Below are 13862 nucleotides of genomic sequence, written 5' to 3'. Positions count from 1 at the left end.
TGTTTGGCAATAATGACCATCTTTATGTTTGGAGGAAAAAGGCGGAGGCTTGCAAGCCGAAGAACACCATCCCAACCGTGAAGTAAGGGGGTGGCAGCATCATGTTGTGGGGGTGCTTTGCTGCAGGAGGGTCTGGTGCACTTCACAAAATATATGGCATCAGGAAAATTATGTGGAAGTATCATCTCAAGACATCAGTCAGGAAGTTAAAAATTGGTCGCAAATGGGTCTTTGAGAAATAAATCATTCTCTATACTATTATTCTGACGTTTCACATTCTTAAAATAAAGTGGTGATCCTAACTGACCTAAGACAGGGAATCTTTACTAGGACTAAATGTCAGGAATTGTGAAAAACTGAGTTTAAATGTATTTGGCTAAGTTGCATTTAAACTTCCGACTTGAACTGTATTACGAATTGTAATTCAAATCAAATCACATTTTATTGGTCACAGACACATGTTTAGCAGATGTTAATGCGGGTGTTGCGAAATGCTTGTGTTTCTAGTTCCAACAGTGCAGTAATATCTAACAAGTAATATCTAACAATTTCACAACAATACACACAAATCTAAGTAAAGGAATGGAATTAAGAATATTTGGACGAGCAACCTCAGAGCGGCATAGACTAAGATACAGTAGAATAGAATACAGTATATACATACAAAATATTTAAACATTATTAAAGTGACTAGTGTTCCATTATTAAAGCGGCCAGTGATTTCAAGTCTATGTATATAGAGCAGCAGCCTCGAATGTGCTAGTGATGGCTATTTAACAGTATGATGGCCTTGAGATAGAAGCTGTTTTTCAGTCTCTCGGTCCCAGCTTTGATGCACCTGTACTGACCTCAACTTCTGGATGATAGCGGGGTGAACAAGTAGTGGCTCGGGTGGTTGTTGTACTTGATGATCTTTTTGGCCTTCCTGTGACATCTGGTGCTGTAGGTGTCCTGGAGGGCAGGTAGTCCCAGTGTTTTGGATCAGCGAAGTGGATGTGTTGTTTCCTACCTTCACCACCTGGGGGCGGCTTGTCAGGAAGTCCAGGACCCAGTTGCACAGGGCGGGGTTCAGACCCAGGGCCTCAAGCTTAATGATGAGCTTGGAGAATACTATGGTGTTGAATGCTGAGCTATAGTCAATGAACAGCATTCTTACATAGGTATTCCTCTTGTCCAGATGGAAAGGAAAGGGATAGGGCAGTGTGCAGTGCGATGGTGATTGCATCGTCTGTAGATCTATTGTGGTGGTAAGCAAATTCAAGTGGGTCTAGGGTGTCAGGTAAGGTAGAGGTGATATGATCCTTGACTAGTATTTTAAAGCACTTCATGATGACAGAGGTGAGTGCTACGGGGCGATAGTCATTTAGTTCAGTTACCTTTGCTTTCTTGGGTACAGGAACAATGGTGGCCATCTTGAAGCATGTGAGGACAGCAGACTGGGGTAGGGAGATATTGAATATGTCCGTAAACACTCCAGCCAGTTGGTCTGCGCATGCTCTGAGGACGTGTCTAGGGATGCCGTCTGGGCCGGCAGCCTTGTGAGGGTTAACACGCTTAAATGTCTTACTCATGTCGGCCACAGAGATGGAGGCCGCATCGGGTGGCACTGTGTTATCCTCAAAGCAGGCGAAGAAGGTGTTTTTTGTAACTATTTTTTTTATTTCACCTTTATTTAACTAGGCAAGTCAGTTAATTATTCACAATGATGGTCTTCCAGAAGGCCAAAGACCTCCTCCGATGACAGGGGCTGGGATTAAAAATAAAAATATAGGACAAAACAAACATCACGACAAGAGAGACACAACAACACTGTCAGCGACGTGGCTGGTTTTCCCTTTGTAGTCCATAATTGTCTGTACACCCTGCCACACACGTCTCGTGTCTGAACTGTTGAATTGCGACTCCACTTTGTCTCTATACTGACGTTTTCCCTGTTTGATTACCTTATGGAGGGAATAACTACACTGTTTGTATTCGGCCATATTCCCAGCCACCTTGCCATGGTTAAATGCAGTGGTTCGTGCTTTCAGTTTTACGTGAATGCTGCCATCTATCCACGGTTTCCGGTTAGGGTAGGTTTTAATAGTCAGAGTGGGTACAACATCTCCTATACACTTCCTGATAAACTCAGTCACCGTATCAGTGTATTAGTCTATGTTATTCTCGGAGACTACCCAGAACATGTCCCAGTCCACGTGATCAAAAGAATCTTGAAGGGTGGATTCCAATTGGTCAGTCCTGCGTTGAATAGCACTTAGCACGGGTACTTCCTGTTGGGGTTTCTGCTTATAGGAAGGGAGGAGCAAAATGGAGTCGTGATCAGATTTTCCGAAGGGAGGGCGGGGGAGGGCCTTGTAGGCATCCCGGAAGTTGGAGTAGCAGTGGTCAAGTGTTTTAGCAGCGCGAGTACTCCTGTCAATGTGTTGATAGAACTTCGGTAGGTTTTTCGTCAAATTTGCTTTGTTAAAATCCCCAGCTACAATAAATGTGGCCTTAGTTTGCATAAAGTCCAGTGAAGTTCTATGAGGGCAATCACGGTATCGGCTTGAGGGGGAATATACATGGCTGTGACTATAACCGAAGAGAATTCTCCTGGGAGGTAATACGATCGGCATTTGATTGTGAGGTATTCTAGGTCGAGTGAACAAAAGGACTTGAGTTCCTGTATGTTATCACAATCACACCATGAGTAGTTAATCATGAAACATACACCACTGCCCTTCTTCTTCCCGGAGAGATATTTATTCCTGTCTGCGCGATGAACTGAGAACCCAACTGGCTGTATGGACTCAGAGAGTATATCCAGAGTGAGCCATGTTTCCGTGAAACAGAGTATGTTACAATCCCTGATGTCTCTCTGGAAGGAAATCCTCGCCCTGAGCTCATCAACTTTATTATCCAGAGACTGAACATTAGCAAGTAACATACTCGGAAGTAGTGGCTGGTGTGCGCACCTCCTGAGTCGGACTAGGGGTCCACTCAGAATACCTCTTCTCCACCGGCTGTGTTATGGATCAGCCTCTGGAATCATTTAAATTACCCTGGGGGGTACAAACAAAGGTTCCAATTCGGGAATGTCATATTCCTGGTCATAATGCTGGTAATGCTGGTGAGTTACCGCCGCTCTGATATCCAAAAGTTCTTCCCCGCTGTATGTAATAACACAAAACAATTCTGGGCTAATAATGTTGACTAGGGGCTAGAATCACGGCTACCCTATCTATCGGCACCATTTTCATGTTTCGTACAATATGTTAGGAATTTGCAATACATATGATATGTTAAGAATTCCAATTTGTTGTGGCTAACGTTAGTTAGGTGACTAGGTGACTAACGTTAGCTATGCTAGTGGTTAAGGTTAGGGTTAGCTAACATGCTTTGATTTTATTAGGATCTCTTTTGGTTGTCATTTGGACTAATCTTCCAGGAGTTCATGCTTAGTTGCTAAGTAGCTACAGAGCCTGCAGAATGTATTCACACCCTTTTGACTATACGGGTTGCATTAACTATGCTGTGATATGCTAAATTGCTAATACCTGCATCAGTATTCTGTAAGTAAATCTCTCTCTCTCTCTTTGCACACACACACACACACACACACACACATCCATGTGGGCAGTCAGAGCAGGCAGTGTTGTAGGGTAGCAGCTGCACCTCTATTTTATAATGCTCTTATTATTTATCTTTCTCTCGTTCCCTCTCTCTACTTCTGTCTGTCACCCCTTTCCCGTCTCTCCAGTCTACCTCAGTCTCCCTCTCTCTTTGCTCTCAGTTTGTCTTTGTAAATATATTTTTGTTGTGTGTGTGTTGCTCTCTACAGGGCACTCGTGGTTTGACAGCCCTATTACTTGTCCCTACTTCATTAGCGCAGACATACTCCTAGTCAGAAGCCAGATCACCACATCAGTATTGATAGATGCACTTTTTTAATACAATCCACGATTAACATATTAGTTATACATTCAATACAACACATTTGTTACTAATGGATACCACAAGATTATTTGACTTTCGGACCATAGAGCTCACCAGTTTTTAGTCCTAAAACCCGGAAATTAGTTCCCTCTGGTTCGTTCAGACATTCCTATGGGGAAAATTAAGGGGGAAAGAATTGAGTTTTGGGATAAATGCCGAAATATAAGGTCAACAGGTTAACAGGCTTAGGAGATTTTATATGTTTTGTTCTATGAGATCATATTTTTTTACCTAAATGCTTCAAAATTCACAAAAAATGATGTTAACTAATGAAGATTATCTCCTAGAACAAAACATATAAAATCTCCTAAGCCTGTGTTTACCTTATTTTTGGCATTTATCTAAAAACCCTACAAAAACTCCATTAATTTTCCCATAGGCGTGGTCCAATACAAAAAGACAGTATTCATATTCCTCTCTATGTGCATGTGTGTGTGCCTGTGTGTCTGTCAGTGGTTAAAGTGCTTAAGTAAATATACTTTAAAGTACAACTTAAGTAGATTTTTTGGGTATCTGTACTTTACTATTTATATTTTTGACTACTTTTAGTTCACTACATTCCTAAAGAAAACAATGTACTTTTTACTCCATACATTTTCCTTTTGAATGCTTAGCAGAACAGAAAAATTGTCAAATTCACGCACTTAGCCTCTGATCTGGCAGACTCACTAAACACACGTGCTTCGTTTATAAATTATATCTGAGTGTTGGAGTGTGCCCCTGGCTATCTGTAAATATATATATATTTTTTTAATGGTGCAGTCTTGTTTATTAGTATAAGGAATTTGAAATTATTTATACTTTTACTTTTGATACTTAAGTATATTTTCGAAATTACATTTAGTTTTGATACTTAAGTATATTTAAAACCAAATACTTTTAGACTTTTACTCAAGTAGTATTTTACTGGGTGACTTTCATTTTTACTTGAGTCATTCTCTATTAAGATATCCTTACTTTTACTCAAGTATGACAATTAGGTACTTTTCCACCACTGGTGTTTGTATATGGCATGTGAATATACATTGGGTTAGTTGGCCGTGGGGTTGTTGATGACGAAGCTCTGCTGTTGGAGCTGGGCGGTCCAGTCTTCCTCGATGTATTTATGGTAGGGGTCGTTAGAATGCTCACGCCGCTTCGACTTCACCGTGCTCACCAGGATCGCCACGACGATGAAGGCAAACATTCCGATCATCACTATCAGATACCATATGACGTTCCTGAAGTTCTCCTCTGCCAGAGTGTTGTCCAGAGCCTGTTCTGCCTTCGAGGAATTCCGGCTCCAGTTGTCAAGATAATGGCCCAGGGCACGGGTCAGAGAGTCCTCCAGGTGGAGGGTCATGTTTGACCAATTGACCACCATGATCACCTGGTGGGCGGGGTAAAGAGAGTGAATTTGATCAGTGACAGAGGTGAAGACATTGACATTGTACTGTCTTTCTGTGATCTGTGCACTGAATCTGCATATAAGAATACACTAACAAGCACATACACAGACAATACCGTTTATACAGAAGCAGACAATGAACGTTCATACTGTACATACAGAATCAGACAGCGAACCTTCATACTGTACATACAGAATCAGACAGCGAACCTTCATACTGTACATACAGAATCAGACAGTGAACCTTCATACTGTACATACAGAATCAGACAGTGAACCTTTATACCGCCCAGTTGTGACTTAAACAAGAAAACATCTGACCTGTTCAGGGTTTCCTCTATCGCTCCAGAGAGGTTGAGAAGATGTTACAATCACAGGCGTCGAAATAGAGGCTGGGTCCTGGAGGGGGGAAGTAGGACGAGAAAGAGAGAAATACCACACAATCGACCAACTAACCAGCCAACCTCAGCCTAGGACAGACAGACAGGTACAAAAAGAAACACTACTCATATTTGATCTACAGTGTTTGCTTGTGTGTGTGTGTGTGTGTGTGTGTGTGTGTGTGTGTGTGTGTGTGTGTGTGTGTGTGTGTGTGTGTGTGTGTATGCAAGTGTTTCTGATGACCTTGAGAAAAGCATCAAGCTCAGCTGATATGGAAAGGGGAGTAGAGTGTTGAGGGTCACTCTCACCCTGCCACACAAACACACACTGTAGCCTATATTGGATTCCTAAACAGTGGCAATACTATCAATTGTGGATTAAGTTGTAATACTTGAAGTCATGTACTCAAAAAGGATCTCAAACATGCTAGCATTCAAGACAATAGTGTTAAGTGTAATAGTCTTTGCAAACATGTTTAGGTAAAGTTTGACGCTAGTAGTGGAGCTGTTCTATAGCCTGCTGCAAAGTCTGCCTTTTGAAATTCACCTAGTACTTACAATGTTCCTGCTTGTGAAATTCCATAGCAGTACCCATATTTGCCACTAGATGGCAGACAACTTCTCCGGGTGTACTGTCACGACGTGTACCTCAGGGATTAAATTGGGCATTCGGAGGGTTTAGGTTTGAGCCAGGGTTAAACATACATTAAGGTTGAACATAAGAGTTCATATTATGGCTAGGACTGAATTGGGGTGTGGACATGAAGCTAGGGTTAGGGTTAGTGTTGAATTGGGGCGTGGAAATGAAGCTAGGGTTAGGGTTAGGGTTAGTGTTGAATTGGGGTGTGGACATGAAGTTAGGGTTAGGGTTAGTGTTAGGGTTAGTGTTGAATTGGGGCGTGAACATGAAGCTAGGGTTAGGGTTAGTGTTAGGGTTAGTGTTGAATTGGGGCGTGGAAATGAAGCTAGGGTTAGGGTTAGTGTTGAATTAGGGTGTGGACATGAAGCTAGGGTTAGGGTTAGTGTTAGGGTTAGTGTTGAATTGGGGCGTGGAAATGAAGCTAGGGTTAGGGTTAGTGTTGAATTAGGGTGTGGACATGAAGCTAGGGTTAGGGTTAGTGTTAGGGTTAGTGTTGAATTGGGGCGTGGAAATGAAGCTAGGGTTAGGGTTAGGGTTAGTGTTGAATTGGGGTGTGGACATGAAGCTAGGGTTAGGGTTAGTGTTAGGGTTAGTGTTGAATTGGGGCGTGGACATGAAGCTAGGGTTAGGGTTAGTGTTGAATTGGGGCGTGGAAATGAAGCTAGGGTTAGGGTTAGTGTTAGGGTTAGTGTTGAACTGGGGTGTGGACATGAAGCTAGGGTTAGTGTTAGGGTTAGGGTTAGTGTTGAATTGGGGCGTGGAAATGAAGCTAGGGTTAGTGTTAGGGTTAGTGTTGAATTGGGGCGTGGAAATGAAGCTAGGATTAGGGTTAGTGTTAGGGTTAGGGTTAGTGTTGAATTGGGGCGTGGAAATGAAGCTAGGGTTAGGGTTAGTGTTAGTGTTGAATTGGGGCGTGGAAATGAAGCTAGGGTTAGGACTTTTATCCTACTTTCTATCCTACTCCTCTTTTAAGGTGCTGGATCTCGGCTTCACCTGGCTCTCTCTTTGGACCCTTAAGGTTCTGGAGCTTGGCTTCACCTAGCTCTCTCTTTGACCCAAGGTTTAAGTGCCCGGAACCGGCTGTACCTCACCAGTTCCTGGTGATTTGTATTAGGCCTTAAGCTGTTCACCTGACGATGGTTATAGTGTATTACTGTACATAACCAGACAGGACTCGGTGTTGTCCAGGGAAAAGAGTAGAGGAAAGTTGCTGAACCTGTTCCCATGGTCACACCCCTGCCACTCTTCTTGGGTGGAGGACATGAAACATGACCGGTACAGCACTAATAAATCTGAGGTACTGTTTGATGTGGCTGAGAGCCAGCAAACGCGCACACAAGCACACTCTGTGAGTCACTCTGGTATGAGTTTGAGGCCTTTTATGTGATCGATGACACAGGTTTACCATCAGCTTTGTCTGTGTAATCAGGGGAGGGACCAGAGAGCACCACGGTATAGTAGCTCCACTACATGGAAGGGTTAGCCCTCTCACCCTGCACCACCACCACTATCTTTTTTTTTGCGCAAGTGAAATATATCTACAGATATGCTAATGTTCAGTACAATACAAGCATTCACAGTGTGCTCTATTCTCTCATCTCAAAGGGTCAGGTGTCTAATATCGGTATGTCCAACAATCTGTTGTTGGGAATTGAGAGGTATAACTACACTGGAAGGTCATTTGATACGTCTTACCCCAAGATGACTGGAAGGACAATTAAAAACGTAACACGCACAGGCAGGGTCAGAGGTTGACCGGAATAACAGAGGAGAGCTGGAGGAAGGACTATGTTATGAGAGCAGCAACACAGGAACCAATGTGTCATGGACCTCCTATTAGAGACTCATGTTACATAATCAGAGAAATGGATGCTCCGCATGCCCACAAACACGCAGTTAACCACATGGCTGCCATAGTGATTATGCATAGTAGACCTTTTTAAATGTGCTTGGTTTGTGTATGGGTCTGTGCCACGCATGTGTAACAGTATAACTTTAGACCGCCCCCTCGCCCCGACGCGAACCAGGGACCCTCTGCACACATCAACAACAGTCACCCACGAAGCATCGTTACCCATCGCTCCACAAAGGCCACGGCCCTTGCAGAGCAAGGGGAAACCCTACTTCAGGTCTCAGAGCAAGTGACGTGACCGATTGAAATGCTATTAGCGCGTACCCGCTAACTAGCTAGCCATTTCACATCCGTTACACATGTGTAAGGGCTCTATTCAATCTGTATCGCTGAAGAGTTACAGATTGCGCGACAGAAACCTACATTTCCGATTTTGACAACTGAGCCGACATATGCAGCATTTACCGTGAATGCAGTCTCCTCTAACGCAGGAACATTGCCTTTAAATTTCAATCACGCTGTAACGCTGAACTTCAGCAATACGGATTGAATAGAGCCCTAAGTATGGTGTTTGTGTATATATGAAGCCATGCATGGATTATGCTATTATTGTGCTCGCATAAACAGTAAACAGCTTTGAGGGTTGAGTCTCTGTAAGTCAAAGGTACCAATTATACAATCCCACATGGAATTATGCATGTCCTGTATCTGTGTACATATGTCTGTGTGCGTGTTGAGACCTAACCTCCATTTACCAAACCCAATTTGTCATGTGTCTCTGTCCCGTGTCCCTATTTCACAACGTCATTGCCTCACCACACACACCACAACCACCACCAATGTTATCCACACAGGAGGAACTATGTACATTGTCAAAACATCATTGGCTGTGGAATGTTAAATCAAAAGATACATGAAGAGGAAAATGACTAGCTAAGTGAGCTGAGCTTATGATAAGCCTCAATGACTGTCCACTGATTCTGATGTCCCTAATAGACTGCTCATTCCAACACAGATTTCAAAGAGAGGTAAATATTTCCTTTTGCCATTGAGGTCTTTTTCTGTGGATTAATTCAGGAGTCAGGAGTGTCAGGAGTCAGGAGTGTCAGGAGTCAGGAGTGTCAGGAGTCAGGAGTGTCAGGAGTCAGGAGTGTCAGGAGTCAGGAGTGTCAGGAGTCAGGAGTGTCAGGAGTCAGGAGTGTCAGGAGTCAGGAGTGTCAGGAGTCAGGAGTGTCAGGAGTCAGGAGTGTCAGGAGTCAGGAGTGTCAGGAGTCAGGAGTGTCAGGAGTCAGGAGTGTCAGGAGTCAGGAGTGTCAGGAGTCAGGAGTGTCAGGAGTCAGGAGTGTGTGGTATGAATGGAATGCGTTGGTTGTGTGTTTGCGGTATATTCCACAGTGTTAGTCAGTGCTCAAACCACATTCCCGCCATGGTTGATTCCGGACTGTCACCCCCATGAGTGGGAATACCTGTGACGTGTTTATGTTCTAATAACCATTGGTCAATGACTCACTCACTGTTGTAGGACATTCTCAATCACATAAGGAAGTTTACTGTACAGAGTATTGCATATCAAATTCATTAAAAAAAATGTATCATTCAAGTCTAACCAGGGAACACTGTTGGTGTGATGTTCCCAGTGAATTTCCTTCTCAGTTTGGTGGGGAGTGGGCTCTGATGGGCTTTGACACACACATGTATTGTTAGGATGATGTGATGTTCCCAGTGAATGTCTCTCTAAGCTTGGTGGGGAGTGGGCTCTGATGGCTCTGCAGTTGAACCTCTGCTGAGTGACAGGCAGCAGGTAGATCACCAACATCCATCCAGCTTTGTCGTCTCTAACACATCATGGAAAGTGACTACTGTGTAAAAAAGTTAACCTTCACGCAAGAGATTTAGACAAGTTCAGAGGAGCTCTCTCTTATCCACGTCTGGCCCTGCTGTGACATGATTGGTGTATTGTTGTCAGAACCAGACCTTGAGGCGATTCTTCTCAACCCTGTCATGAGCGTCTTCGTGGAGGCAGAACAGAACTCTGGAGCTAGACTGATAAGTGGTGTAATTGACTTTAACATACTATAATGATTTCTTAAAATATTGTGTATTTATATTTAATATACTTGTAATATTGGCTACCTACATTTTTACCAACAAGAGTAACAGGAAAAAGAACAAACACTAATGTAATAAACAACAATAAACAAAGAGTGGCCTGATTGCCAGTAATTTTCCACCGAGGATGACGATATCATTGGTTTCTGCTGGGGAGGGGCAGATGACTGATCCCAACCAATAAGAGAAACAGTTACATCCTGTGGATTTCACTCACTTTGAGAATGTGAGACTGAGACACCATTGACACAGCAGCAGCAGAGGGTCAAATACCACCCTGCAGGCAGCATGTACACACTCAGATGAAACAGGGAGCTTAGTCAACCAAGAACAGGCATTCATTAGGCTAGCTGAGAATATTAACAGCAGTGTTGAAGCATGGCCAGCTAAATATAGATACTTGTAGGAATATCACACAACCATTTGAAAATCATATTTTTGTGAATAGTCCAATAGGTGAGGTTGTGGCTTGGTTTGGTCAACACCATGATGACAATGAGCTTCTGTTACGTTGTCACCTGTCCCCTTTCAGAATCCCTGGAGCTTTACTTTTATTAGCGAGGCATTGTTCATGTGTATCATCCCCGTCGCAATTTCCTGTGTGGCTTCCATAGAAATGAAATAGGCTTGAAACGCATGTGAGTGTGGTACAAAGGTGTTGATCATATGCATGGTGGTTTCTATGTGTTTGATGCAATTCCAACAACTCCGTTCCAGACATTATTATAAGCTGTCCTCCCCTCAGCAGCCTCCTCGGTTCATTCATTGAGCCATGGAACATCACTCATACCGTAGGACTCACTCATCAGGCCTTCCATTGACTGTGTATTCTATAATCATGGTTACAAAGTATGAAGTAATTTGTTTGACTTAAAAGCAGTGTTTTACTGCAAACGTCAGGAATGTCACTCTACTGTGGAAAAGTACAGAGGGAGAGGGAGAAGAAACAGTGGAGGATGATAAAGATATGGAGGAGGCAGGGAGAAAGCTGGCACTGTCCCTGTATATAAACTCAGTAACCAGGACCCTGTCTTTCAAAGATAATTCATAAAAATCCAAATAACTTCACAGATCTTCATTGTAAAGGGTTTAAACACTGTTTACCATGCTTGTTCAATGAACCATAAACAATTAATGAACATGTACCTGTGGAATGGTCGTTAAGACACTAAAAGCTTACAGACGGTAGGCAATTAAGGTCACAGTTATGAAAACTTAGGACACTAAAGAGGCCTTTCTACTGACTCTGAAATACACCAAAAGAAAGATGCCCAGGGTCCCTACTCATCTGCGTGAACGTGCCTTAGGCATGCTGCAAGGAGGCATGAGGACTGCAGATGTGGCCAGGGCAATAAATTGCAATGTCCGTACTGTGAGACGCCTAAGACAGCACTAAAGGGAGACAGGACGGACAGCGGATCGTCCTCGCAGTGGCAGACCACGTGTAACAACACCTGCACAGGATCGGTACATCTGAACATCACACCTGTGGGACAGGTACAGGATGGCAACAACAACTGCCCGAGTTACACCAGGAATGCACAATCCCTCCATCAGTGCTCAGACTGTCCGCAATAGGCTGAGAGAGGCTTGTAGGCCTGTTGTAAGGCAGGTCCTCACCGGCAACAACGTCACCTATGGGCACAAACCCACCGTCGCTTGACAAGACAGGACTGGCAAAAAGTGCTCTTTACTGACGAGTCACGTTTATCGTCGAAGGAATGAGCGTTACCCCGAGGCCTGTACTCTGGAGCGGGATCGATTTGGAGGTGGAGGGTCCGTCATGGTCTGGGGCGGTGTCACAGCATCATCGGACTGAGCTTGTTGCCATTGCAGGCAATCTCAACGCTGTCCGTTACAGGCAAGACATCCTCCTCCCTCATGTGGTACCCTTCCTGCAGGCTCATCCTGACATGACCCTCAAGCATGACAATGCCACCAGCCATACTGCTCGTTCTATGCGTCATTTCCTGCAAGACAGGAATGTCAGTGTTCTGCCATGGCCAGCGAAGAGCCCGGATCTCAATCCCATTGAGCACATCTGGGACCTGTTGGATCGGAGGGTGAGGGCTAGGGCCATTCCCCCCAGAAGTGTCCGGGATCTTGCAGGTGCCTTGGTGGAAGAGTGGGGTAACATCTTACAGCAATAACTGGCAAATCTGGTGCAGTCCATGAGGAGGAGATGCACTGCAGTACTTAATGCACCTGGTGGCCACACCAGATACTGACTGTTACTTTTGATTTTGAACCCCCCTTTGTTCAGGGAAACATTATTTCATTTCTGTTAGTCACATGTCTGTGGAACTTGTTCAGTTTATGTCTCAGTTGTTGAATCTTATGTTAATACAAATATTTACACACGTTAAGTTTGCTGAAAATAAACCCAGTTGTCAGTGAGAGGAAGTTTCTTTTTTTCCCTGAGTTTAGCTTCCGGTCTTATTTCTTGTGTTTTTTGGTGTGTTATACTATTTTGATATTGAATACTGCACTGTTGGTTAGGGCTTGCAAGTTAACCATTTAACTGTACTTGTGAAAGATACAACTTGAAACTGGAGAGCTGATGTGAGACATTCCAGAGAAAATGATCATCTGCAAAGAAGCCTTGAATCATCCAATCCCCTCCAGCCTTGGAACAAATTAATAATAGCGTTACATAACCCGTCAGTCAGGTGCCACTAAGCCCAAGGGATTCATGGGAAACACTTAAAAGACACAACCTATCCCCTCAGCTCTCAAATTAAGTGGACACATTTGATGACGTATCATGACATTTGACGAGTATACACTTGCAGGGCAAGAGAGGAATGAACTATTGTTTTTAAATGGACCACCCTTGGCCAGAAATTCGTCAATCGTTCATCCCGCGATGATCCTGCTACAGTCTATTATGAGCGCATGTCCACTTATATTAATAATTTATATATTTAATATATACCTACTGTATGATAGCTAGCAAATTAATTAGATAACTAACGTTTGCCCGTCTAGCTGGAACTTCTGAAGGAAAATGTTTTATTTCTACAATTTCCAAAAGACAACACATTTACGATAAGTGTTTGTGCCATCATGTGCATTAGTAGCACAATTGAACGTATTTGCTTTCGTTTTTACTTACACATGTATGTTGACTTATCCATTGATGTTAAGTTTTCGCTGACTTTTCTTTGCGGATGAACAATCGTCTCGAATTTAATTATGGGGAGTTTCAGGCCCAGAGAGAACATAATTGTACACGCAAAGCCGACTACAAACGAGGGCTGAGGGGCTTACGTTGCAAACATCCCTTGCTCGGTTTATCATTTGGACCACCCGCCAAGATAGCGACGGGGATTCCCCCAGGGCAAAAGGCAAAGATAAGTGGACGAGGGTGTGTCTAAGTGTAGACAGTGTTTATGAACTTGTCATATGACAACCATGTTATTTTTATACCCTTTACATTTAAAATAAATACATTTACTTATTTTCCACAGGAACTTTATTTGTAGACTTCTAAAACTAAAACCCATAAAAATAAAATTT

At 43.3% G+C, this 13862-nt stretch overlaps 1 protein-coding gene across 2 annotated transcripts; it reads right to left on the bottom strand.

The window, feature by feature from the left end:
• Nucleotides 1-3906: 3906 nt before the first annotated feature.
• On the bottom strand, nt 3907-13616 carry LOC129816839 (potassium voltage-gated channel subfamily E member 2-like). Of its 2 annotated transcripts, XM_055871767.1 has the most exons (3): nt 13459-13616; nt 5684-5761; nt 3907-5344 (listed from the first exon to the last, which is right to left on the bottom strand). In XM_055871767.1, the coding sequence occupies exon 3, from the start codon at nt 5336-5338 to the stop codon at nt 5006-5008; it is 333 nt and encodes a 110-aa protein (XP_055727742.1). In that variant the 5' UTR covers nt 5339-5344; nt 5684-5761; nt 13459-13616; the 3' UTR covers nt 3907-5005. The 2 variants fall into 2 exon arrangements, with proteins under 2 accessions (XP_055727742.1, XP_055727741.1); XM_055871766.1 differs by lacking the exon at nt 13459-13616 and having other exon boundaries at nt 5684-5966.
• Nucleotides 13617-13862: the final 246 nt, after the last annotated feature.

Source organism: Salvelinus fontinalis, chromosome 19, assembly GCF_029448725.1.
Source record: "Salvelinus fontinalis isolate EN_2023a chromosome 19, ASM2944872v1, whole genome shotgun sequence".
In the NCBI taxonomy this organism is placed as follows: Eukaryota; Metazoa; Chordata; class Actinopteri; order Salmoniformes; family Salmonidae; genus Salvelinus; species Salvelinus fontinalis.
This window is presented reverse-complemented; position numbering and strand designations above follow the sequence as displayed.